Source organism: Bos mutus, chromosome 12 (assembly GCF_027580195.1).
Source record: "Bos mutus isolate GX-2022 chromosome 12, NWIPB_WYAK_1.1, whole genome shotgun sequence".
Classification (NCBI taxonomy): domain Eukaryota; kingdom Metazoa; phylum Chordata; class Mammalia; order Artiodactyla; family Bovidae; genus Bos; species Bos mutus.
Window position 1 is genome coordinate 19,077,127 of NC_091628.1, and position 23,420 is coordinate 19,100,546.

At 44.8% G+C, this 23,420-nt stretch overlaps 1 protein-coding gene across 10 annotated transcripts in view; it reads right to left on the bottom strand.

Moving 5' to 3' along the window:
* RCBTB1 (RCC1 and BTB domain containing protein 1) overlaps positions 1-23,420 on the bottom strand; it is a 68,758-nt gene that overhangs the window by 34,776 nt on the left and 10,562 nt on the right. For 7 of the 10 annotated variants that reach the window (XR_011466286.1, XM_070380331.1, XM_070380328.1 and 4 more), the window contains exons 2-6: positions 14,885-14,960; positions 14,602-14,771; positions 13,931-14,081; positions 5,056-5,222; positions 1,492-1,650 (exon numbers count right to left, since the gene is read on the bottom strand). Coding sequence is in view for 9 of the 10 variants with exons in the window: in XM_070380331.1 (XP_070236432.1) it covers positions 1,492-1,650; positions 5,056-5,222; positions 13,931-14,081; positions 14,602-14,727 (603 nt within the window). In the remaining variant the exon portion in view is untranslated. Of the gene's footprint in view, positions 1-1,491; positions 1,651-5,055; positions 5,223-13,930; positions 14,082-14,601; positions 14,772-14,884; positions 14,961-21,583; positions 21,606-23,420 lie in introns of those variants that run through there. The other 3 variants (XM_070380329.1, XM_070380330.1, XM_070380326.1) reach the window with 2 other exon arrangements.

Genomic DNA, 23,420 nt, shown 5'->3' on the forward strand with positions numbered 1-23,420 from the left:
AAGCACATTTAGTGTTGGAAGTCTAACAGGTTTGAACCTTCTGGGGAGAAATTTGGCAAGAGCTATCAAAAAATGTACCCTATTTCTGGAAAATTATTCTATAGAAATACTTGTGTGTACAAAGATATACACACAAACAGTAACAGAGAAAATCAGTGCAACAGTGTTTTTAATAGCCAAATATGAAAAAAAAAAAGTTGAAATGCCCATCAGAAGAGTTCTGGATATGGGTCATGGAAAACCAACATCCATACAAAGAAAATTAAGCAACTGTTATAATGGTTATAATGGAAGCAACTATAAATGGTCTGCCAATGGATCCAGGTAAAACATCTATGCTGTTAAAGCAGAAAAGGTGCAGACTGGCAGAGAAAAGCAGTAGGTAATTATACTCACCCATATGTAACTATTTATAGAGAAAGGTCCAAAAGGATATACATCAAGCCATTAAAAAACTGAGGGAAAGGCATTCACTTTTTATTTCATATGTCTTATTTGTTTTCCTTTGTTGAATTAATCACATAATAATTTTTAAATTTAATTTACTTTTAAAAATTAAAAAAGTTTTTCAAAAAATAAATAAAGAAAGAAGTGGAAAATACTGGGATGGAGGATGTTAGATGACTATCCCAAGGAATTCAGAAGTCATCCAGCATAATATCAGGCTTGATTCAGAAAGTCAGCTAACAGAGCTGAGCACTCAGTAAACTCTACAGCACCCTCACACCCCAATGCAGGATGCCGTACACTCGCGTTCAGAGAAGTATCCTGGAGTAAAGTTTGTGCACTGGGACACATACAAGTGGTAACAGGTCCATTTAAGTAGAAGCTGCAACCAACAATTTTATAGAAATAACCATCAGCTCAAAGGTGACCGTGGTCAAGGATCACTGAAAGGTGGGTTTTTTAAAAGTAGCTAATAACCATCAGGATGAAAAATTCTGCATTTGCAAGTTGCTTCTTCCTAGGGGCAAGCATTGCAGACACCGGCAGGCACAGAGCCTTCATGCCCATTAGCATCAGTGCTTATAAACACCGTCAGCTAACTTTAAAGAGCGCACAGGGCCTCTCACCTTCCGAGGTGGCCCGCACTCGGTCTGCAGAGTGTTTCGATGAGACAGGCTGTATTCTGTCTATGGAATGTCTATCTCTCTAAATAAACCAGCTTTCACTTAAAAAAAAAAAAAAAAAGAGTCCTCTTTCATTAGAAGAAAGCGGTAACGTCAACTTCTTTCATCTACTACATTAAATCACAAACAAATGCCTGTAAGCATCGGGCTATGTGAATCTGGCAAAAACACATTCAACTTCTGCTTGCAGATAAACCTTGGAACTTAAAAATTCATAATGAGGAGCGAACAGCCTGTGGTTGCACCTCTATCAGTTAACTATCCATGGAGCCATCAAATCAGAGCACTCTTCCTTCCATGATCTAAGCCCGTACCTCATAAAGAAAAGGACAGGAGAAAGGGGGGTGCGAAGACCGCTCACCTCACCATTGTCCAGAACAGCCATGGACGAGGTCTGACCACAGGCGATGCCCACCACCCTCTTAATATGTAAACAGTTTGTCACTTTCCGAGGAGTTGGCTGGTTTGCGGTGGACCCTGACCCCACCTGGCCGCAGTTGTTATAGCCCCAAGCAAATACCTACACAAGAGAAGGATAAAAGAGGAAGAAAGAAGAGTAAGGGTGAAAATTCTAACACACGATAATCATCATAAAACAAAACAAACCCACTGAATGAGTCCTTACAGCGTGCCAATGGTCCTAAGTGCTTCACACACAGGAACCCTCACAGGAAGCCTGAAAGATGACCCTGGGGTCGGTATTAATACTATTATCATCCCCAGTGTATACGTGTAGACGGGAACACAGAGAGGTCAAGTGACTTGCTTGAGATTCCACAGCTAGTAAATACGATTTACTACTAGTATGAACCCAAGCAGTCTAGCGGCGCTCTCCACACTGTTACACAGCCACTACAATTTTAGTAGCTCTTTATGGTTTTTAAATCTGGCATCCAAAGGAAATGAGGTATGTGCCACGTAAGTATCAGTGATATGAACAAAAATCAGCCTAACTCTTTGGGTGTAGTCTTTTTTTTTTTCCCCATGGAAATCCTTCAAACAATACTTACTTTCCTCTATCTCATTAATCACCAGTGGGCGATACTATAGACCCTTCCTGATGACACAAGCCCACCATCATTACAATTATTAATCACAGTTCCACTTCCTAACACAGTCACACTCACAAGTATTAAGGAGATGCCTGTCCCTACAGGAATGACATGGGGTTGTTAAGAAATTCTTTTTTTTTTTTTAATTATTTTTAACTGTAGAACTGCTGCTCTAGAATGTTGAGTTGTGCTTGATAATGTTTTCTGAGTCCTCACTGGCTGTCATCTCCAAGCAGCTCCCCTCCTCAACTGCATCCTGTTTACTTTTTGCCTGTGATCAGCCACAGCCTGAAAACCATATTTCTAATGGAGACAGACACAAATGGATCTCTAAGCTAAAGATGAAAAACAAAATGAAAAATCCCTTCAAGTTAATTATTAACTGAGCCTGTCAAACAAGAGTGTGGCCAGAGAGAATGAGCCAAGGGCAGATGCTGGCTGCAGAGGAGATAACTTCCTCCATCACTAGGAAGATCTGTGAGGACCCCTCTCACCCCATCACTTGCCTGTGGCAAGCGGTCCTCACACATCCTGAGTTCTGGCTTCCATGAGTCTCTGTTCTCTCTCCTCTGTCAGCATTTTCTACCTAAGATCACATGTCTGAGGCTGCCCATGGACTGTCTTGAAACTCACACTGATATCTTAAAAAGTACATGTGGCACAGGTTAATTTCACAGGCACAGAAAGAAAAAACCCTCGAAGTAATTACTTCCTGTTAAGTGGCTTCCCTGGTGGCTCAGACGGTAAAGCGTCTGCCTGCAATGCGGGAGACCTGGGTTCAATCCCCTGGAAAAGGAAATGGCAATCCACTGCAGCACTCTTGCTTGGAAAATCCCATGGACGGAGGAGCCTGATAAGCTACAGCCCATGGAGTCGCAAAGAGTCGGACACAACTGAGCGACTTCACTTCACTTCACTAACTGGATTCACAGGACTAGCTAGTGTAAATATTTATATTTACCAGTTTCCCAGAGTAGCATATGCTTAAGGTTACAATAAACCAGGAATGCACGCTGCACAATTAGCAAGTTCTAATTTCAACCGTCATTCTTTTGCACTTCTTTTCAAATAGCCCAAGTTCTCTACCAATGCAGTTGCCGTTTGTTTTTTAAAAAAATGGGGACTGGGGTTCCACTGACCAAGAAACAGGTTGGGAACAGTAGATTCCATGCAGCAGGGCTGTGTGCAAGGCCTGGCTCCAGCACATCACAGCCACGAAACCTTTATCTCACCGAGCTGCTCACCCCACTTAGTGAAATCACTCTAAAGTCTCTGAAGGACTAAACAGGGAACAACAGAATCTGACTTTTATTTCCGAAGACACAGTGGACAGAGAAGTTACACTGCACAGTGTAGACCAATGAAAAAGCTATGGGATCGGGACTGCCCTGGGGGGCCAGTGGCTAAGACTCTGTACTCCCAGTGCAGGGGGCCTGACTTTGATCCCTGGTCAGGGAACTAGATCCCACATCCCACAGCTAAAGTCCTTGCATGCTGCAACTAAGATCCGGCACAGCCAAATAAATAAGTAAATATTTTAAAAAAGAAAAAAAAAGCTATGAAACAGAAGAGCCCACGGCAACAGTCCAGGAGATGGCCAAGCCCGACCTAAGGTGATAGAGATGGAGAGGAACGAAATGACACAAGACACCAGATGATAGAACCAGCGGGATGAGTGACATTTAAGATATGCGTGGAACTTGGCTGGGGGGGACAGGAAATCAAGCTGTACAGAACCTACTGGAATGTTGGTAGTGATGCTATGACATCACTACATTTACTGAAAAACAAAATAGACCTGGGGGTAGGGTGCGGGGAGAGGTCATTAAAAAAACGACAGTATAGAACACTGTCATACACATCTGATTTGTAATCTGAGCAAAAAGCAAGAGACTTAACTGCCTTAAGAATTCAGTCTACTGTCTTCAAAAGAGTGCTCCAGACCACACAACGTAGGCTGTGTTAGAGAAGGAGCTTGTTCTCACGGTGGTTTTAGCTATGTATCCAGGGCAGCTATGTTCACATGATATTCAGTTCAAGTACAAATATGGTCTTTAAAAAAAAAAAAAAAGGCAAGGCACTTTCACATGGCCAAAGGTAGAAATGATCCAAATGTTCATCAACAGACAAATGGATAAACAAAACAGATAAACAATGAAACAGTGTCAGCCTTAAAAAGGGATGAAAATCCACTACATGTGGCCACATGGATGAACCTTGAGGATATTAGGTGAGATAAGGCGGTCACAGTGAACAAGTACTGTGTGATTCCACTCATATGAGGTACCTAGAGGGGTTAAATTCTTAGAAAGCAGAATGGGGGTTGCCAGGGGCTGGAACTAAAAGGAGAGAGTTCATGTTTAATGGGCACAGAGGTCAGTTCTGCAAGATGAAAGTGCTGTGGATGGATGGTGGTGATGGCTGCAAAACAACGTGAGTATACATCATGTCACTGAACTGAACACTTAAAAATGGTTAAGACGGTAACTTTTATATGTCTTTTGTGTGTGTTAGTTGCTCAGTCATGTCCAACTTTCTGCAACCCCATGGACTGTAGCTCACCATGCTCCTCTGTCTATGGATTCTCCAGGCAAGGATACTGGAATGGGTTGCCATTTCCTTCTCCAGAGAATCTTCCCAATACAGGAATCAAACCCAAGTCTCCTGCATTGCAGGCAGATTCTTTACCCTTCGAGCTACAGGGAAGTGAACGAGGGACTCCCCTGGCAGTCCAGTGGCTGAGACTTCGCACCTCCATTACAGGGAGCATGATACCCAGTCAGGGAACTAAGATCTCCCATACCTTGAGGAATGGCCCCCCAAAATTAAAAATAAATAAAAGTAACAATAAAGCATAAGAGCAGGGCACTTACCTCTCCATCAGCTGCCAGAGCCATTGAATGATGCGAGCCACAAGCTACTTCAACCACTTGCTTGATCAAGAGGTTGGTGCAGACCTGGATGGGTGCCAGGCCTTGGTTGGTCGTCCCATTCCCAAGCTGGCTGTAGCCATTGTGGCCCCAGGCATACACGACTCCATCTACACAAGGAGGGCCACACACACACAGTCAGCTCAGAGAAGAGACAGCCGACCCCGAACTTTCCTCCCAGACTCTGTACAACTCGTGTTAACCTTTACTTCTTTTAGTGACATTGTGATTTGTAAGAAATATGTATTTGGTCATCCAGATTACAAAAATACATTGCTCTTGTATACTTGGTCATCATCCACAGTCCCTGGCTCACAGCTCCCCAAACCGGAGGAATCTCCTTAGAGCTGACAATGATGAGGGTGTCTTTTGATAACAAGAACATTATCTCCTGGCATCTCTGTTGCCAGGAGAACCAACCACAAGGTAAGTGGGTCGGAGCGGAGAGGGCTGGAGGCTGAATCAACTGCCAATGCTGATGGCTTAGCCATCATGACTATATAAGGAAGCCTCCTTAAGAACCTCAGGGGACAGTTGTCTGGCCCCTTTTCAGAGGGTTTCCATGTTGGAGAACCAGAACACTTACACATGCCACTGTGTTAGACACCAAGCCTTACAAGGATGGAGGCTCCTTTATTCACGCTGTTGATTCATATCCTTTTATAATAATCAGTCACCTAGTGAGTAAATCGATTTTCTGGAGTTCCTTGAGTCATTCCGGCAAATTAATCCAATCCAAAGCACGAATTCCCCGGTGGTCCAGTGGTTGGGAATCTGCGCTTCCACTGCAGGGGGCCTGAGTTTGACCCCTGGGTCGGGGACTAAGATCCCACATGCTACATGGCATGGTGGAGAACAAAAACAAAAACAAAACCCACAAAGCCCGAGGAGAGATGGAGGGAACCTGGGATTTGCAGCAGGTTAACCAGAAGCACAGGTAACAACCTGGGCTCAAGACCAGCATCTCAAGTGGAGGGTGGTGTTGTGGGACTGAGCCTCTTACCTGTGCAATCTGATTGTATCTCTGCGTAGATAGCATCAGAATTGTGTGCAATTCCTAGACACCCTGATAATATCCAAGCACTACTTCTTGGTGTTCCAAATAGGAAAAGGAGTACGTCAAGGCTGTATATTATCACCCTGCTTATTTAACTTATATGCAGAGTACATCATGAGAAACACTGGACTGGAAAAAACACAAGCTGGAATCAAGATTGCCGGGAGAAATATCAATAACCTCAGATATGCAGATGACACCATCCTTATGGCAGAAAGTGAAGAGGAACTAAAAAGCCTCTTGATGAAAGTCCAAGTGGAGAGTGAAAAAGTTGGCTTAAAGCTCAACATTCAGAAAACAAAGATCATGGCATCCGGTCCCATCACTTCATGGGAAATAGATGGGGAAACAGTGTCAGACTTTATTTTTTTGGGCTCCAAAATCACTGCAGATGGTGACTGCAGCCATGAAATTAAAAGATGCTTACTCCTTGGAAGGAAAGTTATGACCAACGTAGATAGCATATTCAAAAGCAGAGACATTACTTTGCCAACAAAGGTCCGTCTAGTCAAGGCTATGGTTTTTCCTGTGGTCATGTATGGATGTGAGAGTTGGACTGTGAAGAAGGCTGAGCGCTGAAGAATTGATGCTTTTGAACTGTAGTGTTGGAGAAGACTCTTGAGAGTCCCTTGGACTGTAAGGAGATCCAACCAGTCCTCTGAAGGAGATCAGCCCTGGGATTTCTTTGGAAGGAATGATGCTGAAGCTGAAACTCCAGTACTTTGGCCAGCTCATGCGAAGAGTTGACTCATTGGAAAAGACTCTGATGCTGGGAGGGATTGGGGGCAGGAGGAGAAGGGGACGACAGAGGATGAGATGGCTGGATGGCACCACCGACTCGATGCACATGAGTTTGGGTGAACTCCAGGAGTTGGTGATGGACAGGGAGGCCTGGCGTGCTGCGATTCATGGGGTCGCAAAGAGTCGGACACGACTGAGCGACTGAACTGAACTGAACTGAACTTCTTGGTGTGGGAATGCCTATATACATACATGTACACACAGATTGGGTCTAGGAATTAATGAACACCTTCTCTCTGTCTCTCTCTCTCTCTGTCTCTCTCTCACACACACACACTGCAATCAAGAACTCTCTATTTAGTTGATATCAGGAATGGGATAGCCTGCAAATGGCTCACAGACATTTGTTTTTTGAAGACAAAGAGATTAAAGAGCAAAGAATGAGGAAACTCTGACTCCCGGATAGCTACCTAGTCACCATGGTACGAAACTGCAGCCATGCTGTGATCAGTTACTAAAGGTCAAAGTTACCAACGCAATTTAGAAATGGGAGTAGAGCCAACTCCTAAGGAACTGGCTCAACAGATACATAAGGAAATGCAAAATAAGCAGCACGCTAAATGAACAATTCCCTGCTTATTTCATATATAACAGCCAAAATGAAAATAAAAGTAAGTGCTGGGTTGGGCCCCTGATGTTGATTCAAGCTCAGATTTGGGTCAATCTGAGCTTCAGCCATTTGCCTCAAAGCTGCCGAGAAAATTATGTAGGATTAACAGAAACTACTTCTACTACCTCTGAGTCAACTGAGAAAATAGTTAACGTAGGGGAAGCAGTGGAGAAGGCGATGGCACCCCACTCCAGTACTCTTGCCTGGAAAATCCCATGGACGGAGAAGCCTGGTAGGCTGCATTCCATGGGGTCGTGAAGAGTCGGACAGGACTGAGCGACTTCACTTTCACTTTTCACTTTCATGCATTGGAGAAGGAAATGGCAACCCACTCCAGTGTTCTTACCTGGAGAATCCCAGGGACGGGGGAGCCTGGTGGGCTGCCGTCTGTGGGGTCGCACAGAGTCGGACACGACTGAAGCAACTTAGCAGCAGCAGCAGGGGAAGGGGAAACCAAGAAACAACCGAAGGCAGGGGGTACAGCGTGCAGGAACTGGCTCATTCTGAGGGCTGATGTCATGGGCTTCCTGAGGAACCTTTACTGACACAGGCTGTGTGTGCAACTGACATAAGGGCTGTGTCTGTGGTTTTCAAGGCTGCAGGCTGGAGGAGCATGTGTGGGTTGAGGCAGGACCCACTGCTCTCTACTGAACCATCACACGTGGCTGTGCGTGACCCAGGAGGTTATTCCCAAGGAGACTACCAGGGTGGTGGACTGGATAAAAGCCACAGTAGTGTGTTTATCCTGAGAAGACGGATTTCCCAACTCCCCTACTAATGGCAAATGGAACATCCCAGATGAAGCAGCTGATATGCAAGCCGTGTGGGACTGGCTTTACGATACCTGGGGTATTCACCTCTGAATACAAAATCAAATCGTTTGAGATGCCTTATCCAATATGCTATCTCAACTTCCTCATATGGATCTTACAGAGAACATGAAAGGAATTATGAAAATGGAGAAAGACAAAGGGAGAGCAACAAGGGACCCAACCCAGCAGAATAAAAGTCTTCAATTACCAAGTGGGATCAATAAAAGGGATGTTGATGGAACTGAAGCCAAGGGATGCCCATGGCACTGTCACAGTCTGGTGGACCAAAGGGACCCCATGTTGGTCTCTAACACCGAAGGGCCCCAAACAAGTCGACTCTATTTATCCCAGTTTTAAAGGCATTTGCTGACACGGTCTCCTTCGGTGTCCGCCGCCAAGGACTTTGGGTCTCTGGATGTACGCGGGGCTCTGGGCCTTCGGGCCGCCAGCTGGTGCCCGGTTCGGCCCTTGCCACTGGAGCCACCCGCCTGGGCCTGTGCGCCAGCTCCTGTGTGGTGTGTCTGGCTGACCCGACTTGTGGTGCCACTTCCGGTTTCTGGGCGACCCGAGGCGGCGGCGGGCGAGGCGCCGTGGGTCTTCTACCCTGTGCGCTCCCCGCTGCAGGCACCCAGTGAAGGCTGAGACGCGACCCCCGCCTTGTGGGCTCCGTTCCACGTGTCAGGCGTTCTCCTCCTGGGGTCATGGGCCGCTCTCGCCTGAGGCGAGGTGGGGGGCAGAGGTTGCGGTGAGGCTTAAATCGGCCCCTCTGGTGACTGTCCTCGCCATGCCTCCCCCCTGCTCCACCTTGGCTCAACTGATCGATGTGGTGTGGTCGTGCTCTCCCGGGCGAGCCTAAGCCGTGCCAGACGAGGGATGTTGATGGAACTGAAGCCAAGGGATGCCCATGGCACTGTCACAGTCTGGTAGACCAAAGGGACCCCATGTTGGTCTCTAACACCGAAGGGCCCCAAACAAGTCGACTCTATTTATCCCAGTTTTAAAGGCATTTAAAAAGCTAGAAGGGCTTCCCTGGTGGCTCAGATGGTAAAGAATCTGTCCATAATACAGGAGACACCTGTATTCAATCCCAATGGGCTCAATGCCTGGGTCGGAAAGATCCCCTGGAGAAGGAAATGGCAACCCACTCCAGTATTCTTGCCTGGAGAATCCCATGGACAGAGGAGCCTGGTGGGCTACAGTCCATGGGGTCACAAAGAGTCAGACACGACTGAGCAACTTTTCACTTTTCAAAAAGCTAGAAGGTAATGATTAAGATAAGAAAATTGATCCGGAATGCCCTGGGGCGAGGATAAGAAAGATGATCACGATAAAAACTGACCTAAAGGCCAGGATCTTCTGGCCCCACCGCTGGCCAGGCACCCAAAGGCATAAGCACCTGTGTGGGTGAAACAGCCAGGGGGAGAGAGGACCAGCGCACTGTGCTTCCACAGCCTGCGGGTAAAGTCTTAACAGCCAAGCTTAGAATGGGAGGATGCGGACGGGCAACAGCGGACAGGAGTCAAGTGACAGTCTGGATGGAAAGTGGGGTTTTGGAACAGACTCCGAGTGAGGTGGTCCCGTCTCTCTTACCTGAAGGTATTACTGGATGGATATTAGTTCTGACTGGGGATTGCTTCCCCTACCTAGAACATGAGGTGTGGAAATCCACCCTCAGGCCAGTTTTAACTGGGCACTGGCTGGGAACCCCTAGAACTGCCTGAGCCCAAACAGGTGTTTAAAGAGAGAACACACGGTGGACAAGAAGAGCTCACCACTGTAATTCAAGCTGGGGCGCTGGGGTCAATGTACTCGCTGAACGACTGAAGATTGCCCAGTGGCCTGCGGGAAAGGCAGATGGTTTCTGGGGACTAACAGCAGGCTTTTTAAAATCACTTCGGTCGTGTACGATGCTATGCAACCCCATGGACTGTAGCCCACCAGGATCCTCAGTCCATGGGATTTCCAAGGCAAGAATATTGGAGTGGGTTGCCGTTCTCTTCTCCACGGGATCTTCCCGACCCAGGGACTGAACCTGCATCTCCTGCTTGGCAGGTGGATTCTTCGCTACTAAGCCAGCAAGGAAGCCCCATCTGTAAGACTGCCCAAAAGACAGCTGGATCCAAGTGGGGTCCTGCATGAGAGCAGGTATGTCTGAGTTAGCAGAGGGTGGCAGCTCTCCCATTGCTGAAAGGTGGAAAGGCACTGACTCAGACATGACCTTGAGAGTATCTGCCACCTGCACTCTGCACCAGGAGCTTACAGCCAACCTGGAGCACCTCCCAGCAGTGACCACTGGGATTTCAGACCAGAAATTTCCCAGATGCTGCTCACCATTTGAGAGGAAATCAGTTGCCTGGGCGGTAACTGAGATTCCTCAATGACTGAAGGACATAAAATAATCATGAAACTTGAGATACCCACATCATCTTGGGTGGCGTTGGAGAAGCACTCTAGTAAGGAAGGCAGCGCCCAGAGGGTTACAGAAATGTTTTACCCGGGGGGGGGCATACTGCTGGGGTAAGGTGGGGAGGTGCCTGCTGTATCATGAAGCAGGCAGCCTCTGTTCATCGAGGACCAACTCTGGAGCCGGCTGAGAAGCTGCTAGAACCCACTGCCTTATGGACGTGCCCCGTGAAGCTCTAACCAAGCAACCAAGAGCTGCTGGCCTTACAGACGCAGTTCCAAGGCAAATGGACACTCTCCCATTTGGAAAGTGGCCACATTAAAACCAGTGGATGGCAAGACTGACTGAAGGAGGCAAGAACAATCAGCTCAGTGGCTGAACTGCAGGCTGTTTTCCCAGCAGTGACGCAAGAACTGAGCAATCGGAAAAGCCCCTGTGGTTGGGTCTTTACCAACTCACCGGCTGCAACCAATGGCCTGGCTGTGTGGTCAGGTGGATGGGCAATGGAAACTGGACTGGAAAAGGGATGCCCACATGGGGCATGGCCCTATGCGATCACTCTGGGAATTAAAGAGGCACATTACAGTAGGACGTGTCCACGCCCATCACGAGAAGGTGATGGGAACCACCAAGTGACCGTCTGGTGCACTCTCTTGGAGTGGCCTCCTGGGGCCATGAAATGAATGGGTGTTGGGGCCTGCAGAGATGAAGAGACAGGTTGAATCTAGACATCTTCCTCTTGCACCTGAGAGCCACAAAATGCAGGCACAAGAACCATTCTGTCAACAAGAGAGACTACAAGGCTATGGGGAAAATTCCCCCGAACAGAGCTGGCAAGGGGATTACACTGGAACAATGCCAGCAGCCTCGGGGGCTATAAATGGGTCCTACCAGGAAGAGACCCTTTACTCTGGACTGAGCTCTGCCTACCAGGTAGTAGAGGCAAATGCTCAAAACACTATTAAAGGATTGGCATGGAAAATGCTGTTTTGTTGTTGTTTTGTCTTTTTTGTGCAGACAAGTCAGGGATCAATTGCCTGGGGAAGATAAAGGCATTTTAAGACGGTGTCTCAAAGACTTCTCTCATATCCCTTTCTTGGGAAGCTATGAGAAAATGTGTCTCACCCACATGAGGGTATAATCCAAGGAGGAAGACACGGTAAACAAAACGTAGCAATTCAGTAAGGACAAAGGTGAAGAGACTTCCAAGGATGATGGTGAAATGAAGATCTAGGACAAAAGGTGTGCAGCAGCTTAGAGTGACCAGTCCAGGCTGGAGCTGGGGGATGGGGTGACCTGGAGTGGCCTGACGGGCTCAGAGGTGCCCAGAAGCAACGCGGCGACACAGCGGACTTCCAGCTCGTGCTAATGACAGATGGGGAGAAAAGTAAGCCCAGGAAAGCAGACAGCTGTGGAAGAAAGGAGAATGGCTCAGCTGTGAATAACACTGTTTGAGTCCTGGGAATATGAAAACTGAACGTGGACACGTGGTGACATCACTATACTGACAGGGTAAGCAGACGGAAGGCTAATCAGGCTCATCAGAGAGAGTGCCAATTCCTTCTGCTGCTACAAAAAGTCACAGGAGAAGGCCTAAAATGAACATTCAAAACCAACAGCATAAGCATATTAACTTAAAAACATGAGATTAAAAGTCAGAAAAACACACCTGAAGGAGTTAAAAAGGAGTGGTTTTTAAGAGTAAGGATAGATGAAGCTGCGTGCTGGTTTTTACTAAAAGTCATACAACGTTTGATGGTTTAAAGTGTTAAATTGTTTTTGAACTATATGACTACTTGAAATAGATACAAAATACACACAAATGTATATATTATACATACATTAGACATGCTATATATCACGTATCATATATATGTACAATGTATTACAACAATCAAAACTGAATTAAAAACAAAAAGAAGACTACTCCCACAAGAAAATCAGTTACTTATATTTGTGCTTTCTGCTTATTTATATCTTAATTATAACATTCAAGATATTTAAAACTGCAGGATCTGAACTCTAAAAATAATTCCAAAAGTTAAGTCTCCCAAGGTCATGCATATGTTTTAATATGCTTGCTCTTGGGGAAAAAAAAAAAAAAACGCTTCAGTACTTTATGGTAGGAAGTCAATTGCCGCGTTAAAAAATTAATGCGTTAGGAAAACATTAAACCATTAGGTCACAATGGATGACAAGCTGAGCCAGCCAGCAAAGCAGCAGCTGCTTGAAAGGGCCCACGTGATGCCAGAAGGCAGGATCACACAACTCAGAGGCGGAATAATCACCTCATTATGCTCCACGCCAGTTACACTCTTACTAGTCATGCTCACATCTGGACCTCACAGCCTGAGGAAGATGCCGAGAACCCGGCTGGATTCCAACGGCAGTCAAAGGCAACTAAAAAGCTCAATACTAAGACCGGTGGTTACACCCAAGGAAGCCGTGATTCCCCAGGCTAGAGACAGAAAGGCAGAGACGCAAACGCACCCGCGTGCACCCTAGTTTACCCAACAAAAAGCTAGAGAGCAGGAACTCATGCGCCTAAAACGTGAAGGGAAGAAGCCAGGTTATGCATGACAGACTCAGAGAGTTCCGGGCACCCACGGTGCAGATCAACAGCCTGGGAAGAACGCAGAGGCCTCTCTGGTGGTCTCAGGGAGGCAGGAAGAATCTACCCCAGCTTTTTTCTATATGGCGGCCACATGAATGCCAGGAAATGAACTGAGGCTTCTTGAGTTCAAGATACGGAAATGACACTAGTAAAGTAAAACCAGTATCACCTGTGTTTTTAAAAACGTACCAAGTAAAACCTGGACGTTGCCATGCTACAATAAAACTCACTGAAAAACTGGGCTGACGGACCACTTCGTCTGCTGCGGGTCATCTTCCACAACTTTACAGAAGTCGTCTAAAACCTCAGAAGTTTGCTTAAAATCAAAGTCATCCGACGGCTGTTCCAAGGGGGAGCCTGAAGTGTTTAATAACTTTCACCTGCTTTATGTACCTCCTCTCAGAAATTAAGAAACAAAGCATTCGAAACTCAGTATGTGGCACAGCCCTACCTCCTCTTAGGTTAGAATTAACCGCTCGATTTCCCACAAACAGAAGAAGCTGAACTTGTTGCCACTTACCTTCGGTGCTGAGAAGAACATGGGGTCCACTCCCATAACTAAGACTCTTAATCTTCTTTCCACATAAGGCTTCCAGCTTTTTGGGTACAAGTGTACTGTGGTTATCTCCAGTTCCTAAACAGCTACTGTAGTTCAGTCCAAATACAAAGACCTGGGAGACAAACAGTTCTGTCTGAGTCACTTGGCCTTCAGCTACACAAAGGGTCCCTTCTCCACCCTGAACATAAGACGTGCTTCAGCTCAGCTTGACTGCTCAGCAAATAGGTAGAGACTGATACGGCTGTTAAAATGCAACCGCTGCTGCCTACTTAAGTTTTATAATACTTGGCTGTACCGTGAAACTCAATGGTTGGCTGGCATCACTGACTCAATAGAGATGAGTGTGAGCAAACTCTGGGAGATGGTGAAGGACAGGGAAGCCTGGCGTGTGGCAGTCAGGGGGTCAGACGTGACTAAGCTACTGGGCAACAACAAGCAATGAAACTCGAAGGGCAGCAGGGATGAGGGGTATTAAATCAAGAAACTGAAGGAAAAGACAAATTACATCAAAGACACAGCATCTTTTTGGATTTCAGGTTCTCCTTCTGCCCTCCTTTTCTCAGTCTGCACATGGCAGACTCAACCTCCCGGAAAGCCCTAGAAGGAAGCTCTGGGGTTTGGGAGAGGCCCACCTCATCGCTGTCAGTGACGTACAGCGCTTCGTTGGCTGAGGTGCCGAAGACACAAGCTTTCCGGATGGACGCGATCTCATGAGGCGACAGCAGAGTGAAGATGGGCCACTTTCCCACGTCCACCATGACTCTGGCTTCAAGTAATTCCTACAAAGGAGCCGACATCTCTGCTGTAACAAACAAAGAGGGTTCCAGAAGAGATTAAACAGCCACTCACCGAAACAGAAAAAGACCACGAAGATAAAGAGGAAAACAGAAGCTGATTTCGGAATAAACCACCTACTTTCGGTTAAATGGACGGCTCACGTTCCCCAGCACCGTGTCCAATCCTTCCTCCACCTTCGAAGCTGTGCCTTTTCCTGAAACGAGAAGAACCACGGGCTAGAACCAGCTGTCTGTCGTGCCTGCTTACAAGTCAGGGCTCACTGGTCACGGGCATGTTTTACGTGCAATCTGACAGCAGATAAACAAAGAGAAGACATGCCAACCAGCGAAATCAAGGTCTCATCAGGGATTTCTGCCTCCAGGGTGATGAGATAAAGTTAAAGCTTACAATATTCATCTAAGAGAGTTAATTCTCATCTCAACTAGGAGAGTGTGAGAGAGAGTGTGAGTGTGAGTGTGTGTGTGTGTGTGTGTGTGTTATAAAAATCAGGATCATTTATCTCTACCTTCCCACTCTCCACTACTGCCCCCAGGATACCCTAAAAGACCCCTGGGTCCCTTGTAGAAAAACCACTGCCCCAATGAGGCACTGTTTACTGATAGAAATGGAACATCCCTCAACAGCCTGGAGTGGCAAAAATATGAAGAAGCAGTAGCCTAAGATTTACTGGATGAAACCATAAAAGAAAAGTACCATATTCGATGCATAATTTATATGACTACCTTTTCTACATATATACAGACCACATTGCATTTCACACCGAGAAATGTTATACGCACAAGGATAAGCCAATTCACCCTCATCATGGTGTCAGAGTTGATAACTACAGCCTTCAGGCCAAGTAGCAATCAGCTTAAAGAGCATCCTATACAAGGTAGAGATATCTACCAATTTCCGTAAAACACACTTGATCTGTTCAAGAAGTTTCACAAAAAGAATCTTGGTCTTAGCTCCAATTCTCTGAGGGTTCAAAAATATTTCTAGAGATTCCAGGGGGCTGCACGAAGCACAAAAATCTATCAAGCCAGGTGAGTTTCCATTCTGGCTCTCACCTCTGGAAACTGAAATAGAATCAAAGAGTTGACAGACACATCCAGGGTTTTCTAATGAGTTTTCAGAACTCTTGATGGTCCTTCCAACTCACTCTCTTAGATCTCTAAAAACAGATTCATGAGTCAAGGTCTTTTTGGCACCAGCACCTCTGCCAGCAACTATAGGAGAGCCCTGGGTCTTGGGCTTACTTAGCCAGGGCCTCAGTTTCCACCACCCAGGGAGGTTTTTCTCATCAGCACCTGCTTGGATGAGAAGAGTAAGATGCTTGCAATGCCCCAAGGATCACAGTGCATATTCAGTAAGCGTTAACCACCACCAGCACAGGCTGGTTTTTATCACTGCACAGTCGGACCCCTGGACTAACATTTGTTCTGAAAAGTGTGCATGAGGGTATATGTACATGCACACACACACACGTGTGTGTGTGTGTGTTGGTGGGAGCACATAAAGGACTTCAGAGAGGGGAAAAACTAACACTTAGGCATGTTAACATTTTTCTGTTCCAGATGGTACCAAAGGATACAGGGAAGTCAATCTCCCTACCACCCCTCCCTGACCCTCTCTTCAAAGGCAACTGCTACCACAGTTGATTCTAATTCCTTCCAGAGACAGTGCAGACTTACATGGCAGGTGTGGGGGTGTGGGGGTAAAAGCTTCCCCCTTCCCCTTAATAGTACATCTTTGGAATCATTAACACATGTACGTCATCTCTCTTCAGTGGTTCCAAAAGCACATTTCATTATATGAATTTAACAATTTAAATGTCTCCCACCAGAAATAAGTCACTTCCAGTCTGTTGCTAACATAAACAACACTGAAAACTACTGCTTGCATACATACATGTCTTTTTAATGTATGTTTCTAAGATAAATTCCTAAAAGTAGAACAGCAGGGTCAAAATCTAATAGCTCTTTTACCTTTAACAGCTATTTTAAATCGTCCTCTGCTAAACCAGTACCTCTGTTCCTTTGCATTGATAGATGAGGAAGGCTTTCTTATCTCTTCTTGCTATTCTTTGGAACTCCGCATTCAGATGCTTATATCTTTCCTTTTCTCCTTTGCTTTTCGCTTCTCTTCCTTTTCACAGCTATTTGTAAGGCCTCCCCAGACAGCCATTTTTGCTTTTTTGCATTTCTTTTCCATGGGGATGGTCTTGATCCCTGTCTCCTGTACACTGTCACGAACTTCCATCGATAGTTCATCAGGCACTCTATCTATCAGATCTAGTCCCTTGAATCTATTTCTCACTTCCACTGTATAATCATAAGGGATTTGATTTAGGTCATACCTGAATGGTCTAGTGGTTTTCCCTAGTTTCTTCAATTTAAGTCTGAATTTGGCAATAAGGAGTTCATGATCTGAGCCACGGTCAGCTTCCAGTCTTGTTTTTGCTGACTGTATAGAGCTTCTCCATCTTTGGCTGCAAAGAATATAATCAATCTGATTTCAATGTAGACCATCTGGTGATGTCCATGTGTAGAGTCTTCTCTTGTGTTGTTGGAAGAGGGTGTTTGCTATGACCAGTGCGTTCTCTTGGCAAAACTCTATTAGCCTTTGCCCTGCTTCATTCCGTATTCCAAGGCCAAATTTGCCTGTTACTCCAGGTGTTTCTTGATTTCCTACTTTTGCATTCCAGTCCCCTATAATGAAAAGGACATCTCTTCTGGGTGTTAGTTCTAAAAGGTCTTGTAGGTCTTCATAGAACCGTTCAGCTTCTTCAGCATTACTGATTGGGGCATAGACTTGAATTACCATGATATTGAATGGTTTGCCTTGGAAACGAACAGAGATCATTCTGTCGTTTTTGAGATTGCATCCAAGTACTGCAATTCGGACTCTTTTGTTGACCATGATGGCTACTCCATTTCTTCTAAGGTATTCCTACCCGCAGTAGTAGATATGGTGGTTCCAAATAGGAAAAGGAGTACATCAAGGCTGTATGTTGTCACCCTGCTTATTTAACTTCTATGCAGAGTACATCATGAGAAACGCTGGGCTGGAAGAAGCACAAGCTGGAATCAAGATTGCCAGGAGAAATATCAATAACCTCAGATATGTAGATGACACCACCCTTATGGCAGAAAGTGAAGAGGAACTAAAAAGCCTCTTGATGAAAGTGAAAGTGGAGAGTGAAAAAGTTGGCTTAAAGCTCAACATTCAGAAAACGAAGATCATGGCATCAGGTCTCATCACTTCATGGGAAATAGATGGGGAAACAGTGGAAACAGTGTCAGACTTTATTTTGGGGGGCTCCAAAATCACTGCAGATGGTGGCTGCAGCCATGAAATTAAAAGACACTTACTCCTTGGAAGGAAAGTTATGACCAACCTAGATAGCATATTCAAAAGCAGAGACATTACTTTGCCAACAAAGGTCCGTCTAGTCAAAGCTATGGTTTTTCCAGTAGTCATGTATGGATGTGAGAGTTGGACTGTGAAGAAAGCTGAGCGCCAAAGAATTGATGCTTTTGAACTGCGGTGTTGGAGAAGATTCTTGAGAGTCCCTTGGACTGCAAGGAGATCCAACCAGTCCATTCTGAAGGAGATCAGCCCTGGGATTTCTTTGGAAGGAATGATGCTGAAGCTGAAACTCCAGTACTTTGGCCACCTCAGGCAAAGAGTTGACTCATTGGAAAAGACTCTGATGCTGGGAGGGATTGGGGGCAGGAGGAGAAGGGGACGACAGAGGATGAGATGGCTGGATGGCATCACCGACTCGATGGACGTGAGTTTGAGTGAACCCCAGGAGTTGGTGATAGACAGGGAGGCCTGGCGTGCTGGGATTCATAGGGTTGCAAAGAGTCGGACACGACTGAGCGACTGAACTGAAAGCACTACCAATATATTAATATAAAAGAATCATCCACGTACGGCACCACCCTTCACCTGCACCCTTGCTCACAGTGTGTTTTCATGTGTCTCAGCTTTGTTTAAACTTGAATTTCTCATAGGATGAGTGAGGTTGGGATAATTTTTTTTTAAATAATCACAATCATAGCAACAGCTAACACTTCTTGAGTATTGTGTGCCAAATACTGTCCCAAGTTATTTTACATTTTTAATTCATTTAATCCTCACTTGACAGACGAGGAAATGGAGACAAAGGGATTTTAAGAGTTTGCTCAAACTAGTAATGAAGATTCAGGACCTGAAATCATGCCACCTGGAGCCAGCGCGTGCACCTTTCACCTCTCAGTCTCATATGATTAAGAGACCAGGTGTCATCCTATTACATAAAGTCACTATTTTTTCCACTGGACTGTCATTCTTTTCTTAGTTCCTGATTTAGAAGCGTTCTTTGCATGTTAAGAAGACAGTCTTAAAGGCTTTTAGAAGTAACAGAAGGATGCCCCCCCAAATGGTCTGCCTTGTGCCTCTTACAAAATAAGGGGAGAAAAACACAAGAAATGAAACAGTGGGGATATAGGTACATAAATTCCAAGAAAATCCAAACACCATTCTTCTAGAATATGAACTAAATCAAAACCTATATCAAACTGTGTCAAAATTTAATACTTTATGGTAACATACAATTACATTTTAAATGGGGAATTATTATATCAGCCAAAAATATGATTCACCACCTTTAAAATTATAACACAAAAGGATACGACCATTCAAAGTCATACAATTTCCTGACAGCAGTGCAATTATTCTGAAGTCATTAATCAGTTTACAGGCAGCTCTGCCCTAAGGGTTTGGTGATCTGCTAAAAAAAAAAAAAAAAAAAATCAAGCTAACGCGCATAATGATAGCTCATTATACGAACTGAGTTTATGCATGCTAAATGACTTGAAGCTTTATGAGATACTGCTCCAAATGCTGGTAACTTGAGAGTCAATAAAAAAGTCAAAGCATATATCTTCCATGCCCACACTCCTCAGAAAAGCAGAAAGCATTACCAATAACCCTGGCCTGGTGCAAAGGACTGGAGCCCTGAGGCCTGGGTTCTAGTCCCAGGTTTACTTTTAATCAATCCATGGGATGTGATAACCTTCCTAAGCCTGGGTTTTCCAAAAAGCTGCTCTGTAAAAATCTACAGTTCAAGATGCAAAGAATAAGCTCCAGGGATTTCTGAACACATGAGAAAACAAAGGCAGTGACACTAGCCAAGCAAGCAATTTACTCCTGGTAACGAAACCAGCAAGAGCAGGGAGTCAGAAACTAATAAGGATCAAGGACCTGCTCTGTGCTAGGTAGCTTCACAGGCATTATTTCATTTAATCTTCACAATATCCTCACAAGGAAGAGACCATAATCCACGCTCACCAGGTAATGAGAGAGGTTCAAAGGTGAAATGACTTCCCCAGGTTACGGGGCAGTCAGGATTCAACACCCACTCCTGAGACTCTTCTTACAGAGAACATCAATCAGTCCTTCAAAGGCTGAACTGCTCCCAACACGGCTTCCTTCTGACTACCTTGTCTCAGACATGTACACCAGCATCTTTTCAAAATGCCTCAAATATAAAAGAAATTTACCTCCAAAAAAATAAAAATAAAAATCCATCCCCCAACTCCCCAAAATGCCTCTGTCTGGATTTACCTGGTTAAACCTTGGGAATGTCACTGGAACCTTCATTCCCCCCAAAACCACTGAGAAGGCAGGCCCTGAAGACTACATGTGTCCTTCATCCTCAGAGAGGTCATAAGAGCATGTGACACAAAGAATACCCTTGGGTTGTGGACCAAGGCACGGAGTGGGTCTTCATTAGACTAGACTCAACCTGGCCAACTGATAACACGAACAGGGAATCTTCAGAACCGAAACAAGGTTCTCTAAGAGCTCTGTGGAGCTATCAAAACCCAGCACTTGTCCTGTGCTGCCCATGACACAAATCAGTCCTGAGCTTGGGCTCGAGGTGTGTCTTTAATGAGGCAGCGCAATGCAAATATAAATACCACTAGAATTTTCTGATTAGCTCAGAATGACCATCGTCATCATTAGTTAGATTACTGTGGTGAGACATTTAATTACTCTTCTTCCTGGGGGCAGTGGTATCTTCACTGGTTATTAAGAAAATCATACTAAGAAGCATAATTCTATCAACTTCAAAGACTTAACATTCCACCCTCTATCACAAAACTATAAAGTGTTAATCAAAAAAGCCAAAGCAGGCAGAATCACTAAAAATTAACCACTTAACTTTTTATGAAATCTGTATCAGACATACCAGATGGCGCTAGTGGTAAAGAACCTGCCTGTCAATGCAGGAGACTAAGAGACACGGGTTCGATCCCTGGGTCAGAAGACCCCCTGGAGGAGGGCAAGGCAACCCACGCCAGTATTCTTGCCTGGAGAATCCCATGGACAGAGGAGCCTGATGGGCTACAATCCATAGGGTCACAAAGAGTCAGACATCACTGAAGCAACTTAGCACCCATGCACTTACCAGAATGAAGAACCCTGTGACTTTTAATGACTGGGAAATACAAGGATCCATCACAGGAAAAGCGGCATTAGTTAGGACAATGCTGATGTCCTATGACATCTACTAACTGTGCCTAAATGTGAAGCAGAGGTACTAACAGTTTTCATCTAACTGTATGGATGTCACTGTAGAGGAACATAAACAGTTTAACTATGTTTCATTTAAATCATCACTCTGGAGTTTTCAAAAACAAATTAAATGCTTCAAATAGCAACTTGTGAAGTTATTCTACCAATGAATGTACTGAAGATGTGACACTAACAGGGAAGAATTTTCACACACATTAGGTTCACTAGGTCCACTCAACCTAAGCCACCCTGGATAGTATGTACCTTAGTAAAGTATTCAGCGGTGATTAGCCAGGCTGTCCTTTTTGCCTTTTCATACTGTCCGTGGGATTCTCCAGGCAAGAATATTGGAGTGGGTTGCCATTACCTCCTCCTTGTCTATGACAAACCTAGACAGCATATTAAAAATCAGAAATATCACTTTGCTGACAAAGGTCCGTCTAGTCAAAGCTATCGTTTTTTTCAGTAATCATGTACAGATGTGACAGCTGGACCATAAAGAAGGCTGAGCACTGAAGAACTGATGCTTTCGAACTGTGGTGCTGGAGAAGACTCTTGAGTCCCTTGGACTGCAAGGAGAGCAAACCAGTCAATCCTAAAGGAAATCAACCATGAATATTCATTGGAAGGACTGACGCTGAAGTGCCAACACTTTGGCCACCTGATGCGCGAAGAACCGACTCATTGGAAAAGACCCTGATGCTGGGAAAGACTGAAGACAAAAGGAGAAGGGGATGACAGGATGAGATGGTTAGATAGCATCACTGACTCAGTGGACATGAATCTGAGCACACTCTGGGACAGCGGAGGAGCCTGGTGTGCTCAGTCCAGGAGGTCTCAGAAGAGTTGGACACAACTCAGCGACCGAACAACCGTGACAACCAGGTGTCTTAAGGCCGACAGTCCAGTGCTTTTCCGTCCTACGTTAGTGGGCACTGCAAGGCAAGATGCTGACCAAAAGCTACACTATGTGCTTATTTCCAAGAGAAAAACAAAAACAAACCAAGAAACCCACAAAACCCAGAAGTACTCTGGAAGACTTATATAATAAAACAATACGTACTATGTGAATACAATTTTAAGTATAATGTATATAGAACAAGAATACAATTTTTTAAGTATCATGTATAATGTACTTCTCTAGAAAGATAGAGGTGATTTTTTTTTTTGCTTAACTATATTCCAAATTTCTGTAATACATATTTTGTGATAAAAAATAAACAAGCATTTTAAATGAAAATAAAAATTTAGTTATCTTAACTATGTTTATCCTAATCTGTTACAAGTTTTAAGAGGTATTTGTACCTTCAATTCACTACCTAGGGGGACAGAATGCTTCTGGCAAATCTGTAAAATGAATTTTTAATATAAACTTAAGTGTAGAAGGTGTGAATATGAAATGCTACAGCCAACGTGAGTTTGAATAGGCTCCAGGAGTTGGTGGTGGACAGGGAGGCCTGGCGTGCTGCAGGCCATGGGGTCGCAGAGTCGGACACAAATGAGCGACTGAACTGAACAGCCAACATGGAAAACATTATGGAAGTTTCTCAAAAAATCAAACACAGAATTACCATATGATTTAGCAACCCCACTTCTAGGGTATACCCCAAAGATTTGAAAGCAGGGTCGCAGGCAGCTGTACACTAATGTTCAAAGCAACATTATTCACAACAACCAAAAGATAGAAAATTCAAATGTCTATCAACAGATGAACGGACAGACAAAATATGTTCCCACTGGAATGAATAAACATGTATACAATGGGATGTTATGCAGCCTCGGAATGAAATACTAACACACAATAAGGATGAACCCTTAAGACATTATGCTAAGTAAAATATGCTAGACACAAAAGAATAAATACTGTATGTGTCCACTTACATGAGATACCTAGAGTACTCAAATTGACAGAGACAGAAAGTAGAAAGAGGTTGCCAGGGCCTGGGGGAGGTGGGTATGGGGTGTTAGTAAATAGGATACAGAATTTCAGGAGAGATGACGAGAAACTTCTGGAGACTGAGAGTGGTGACACTGGCATGACCACGTGAATGGCCTTAATATCATTCAACTGTATACTCAGAAATGGTTTTAAAATGCTAAA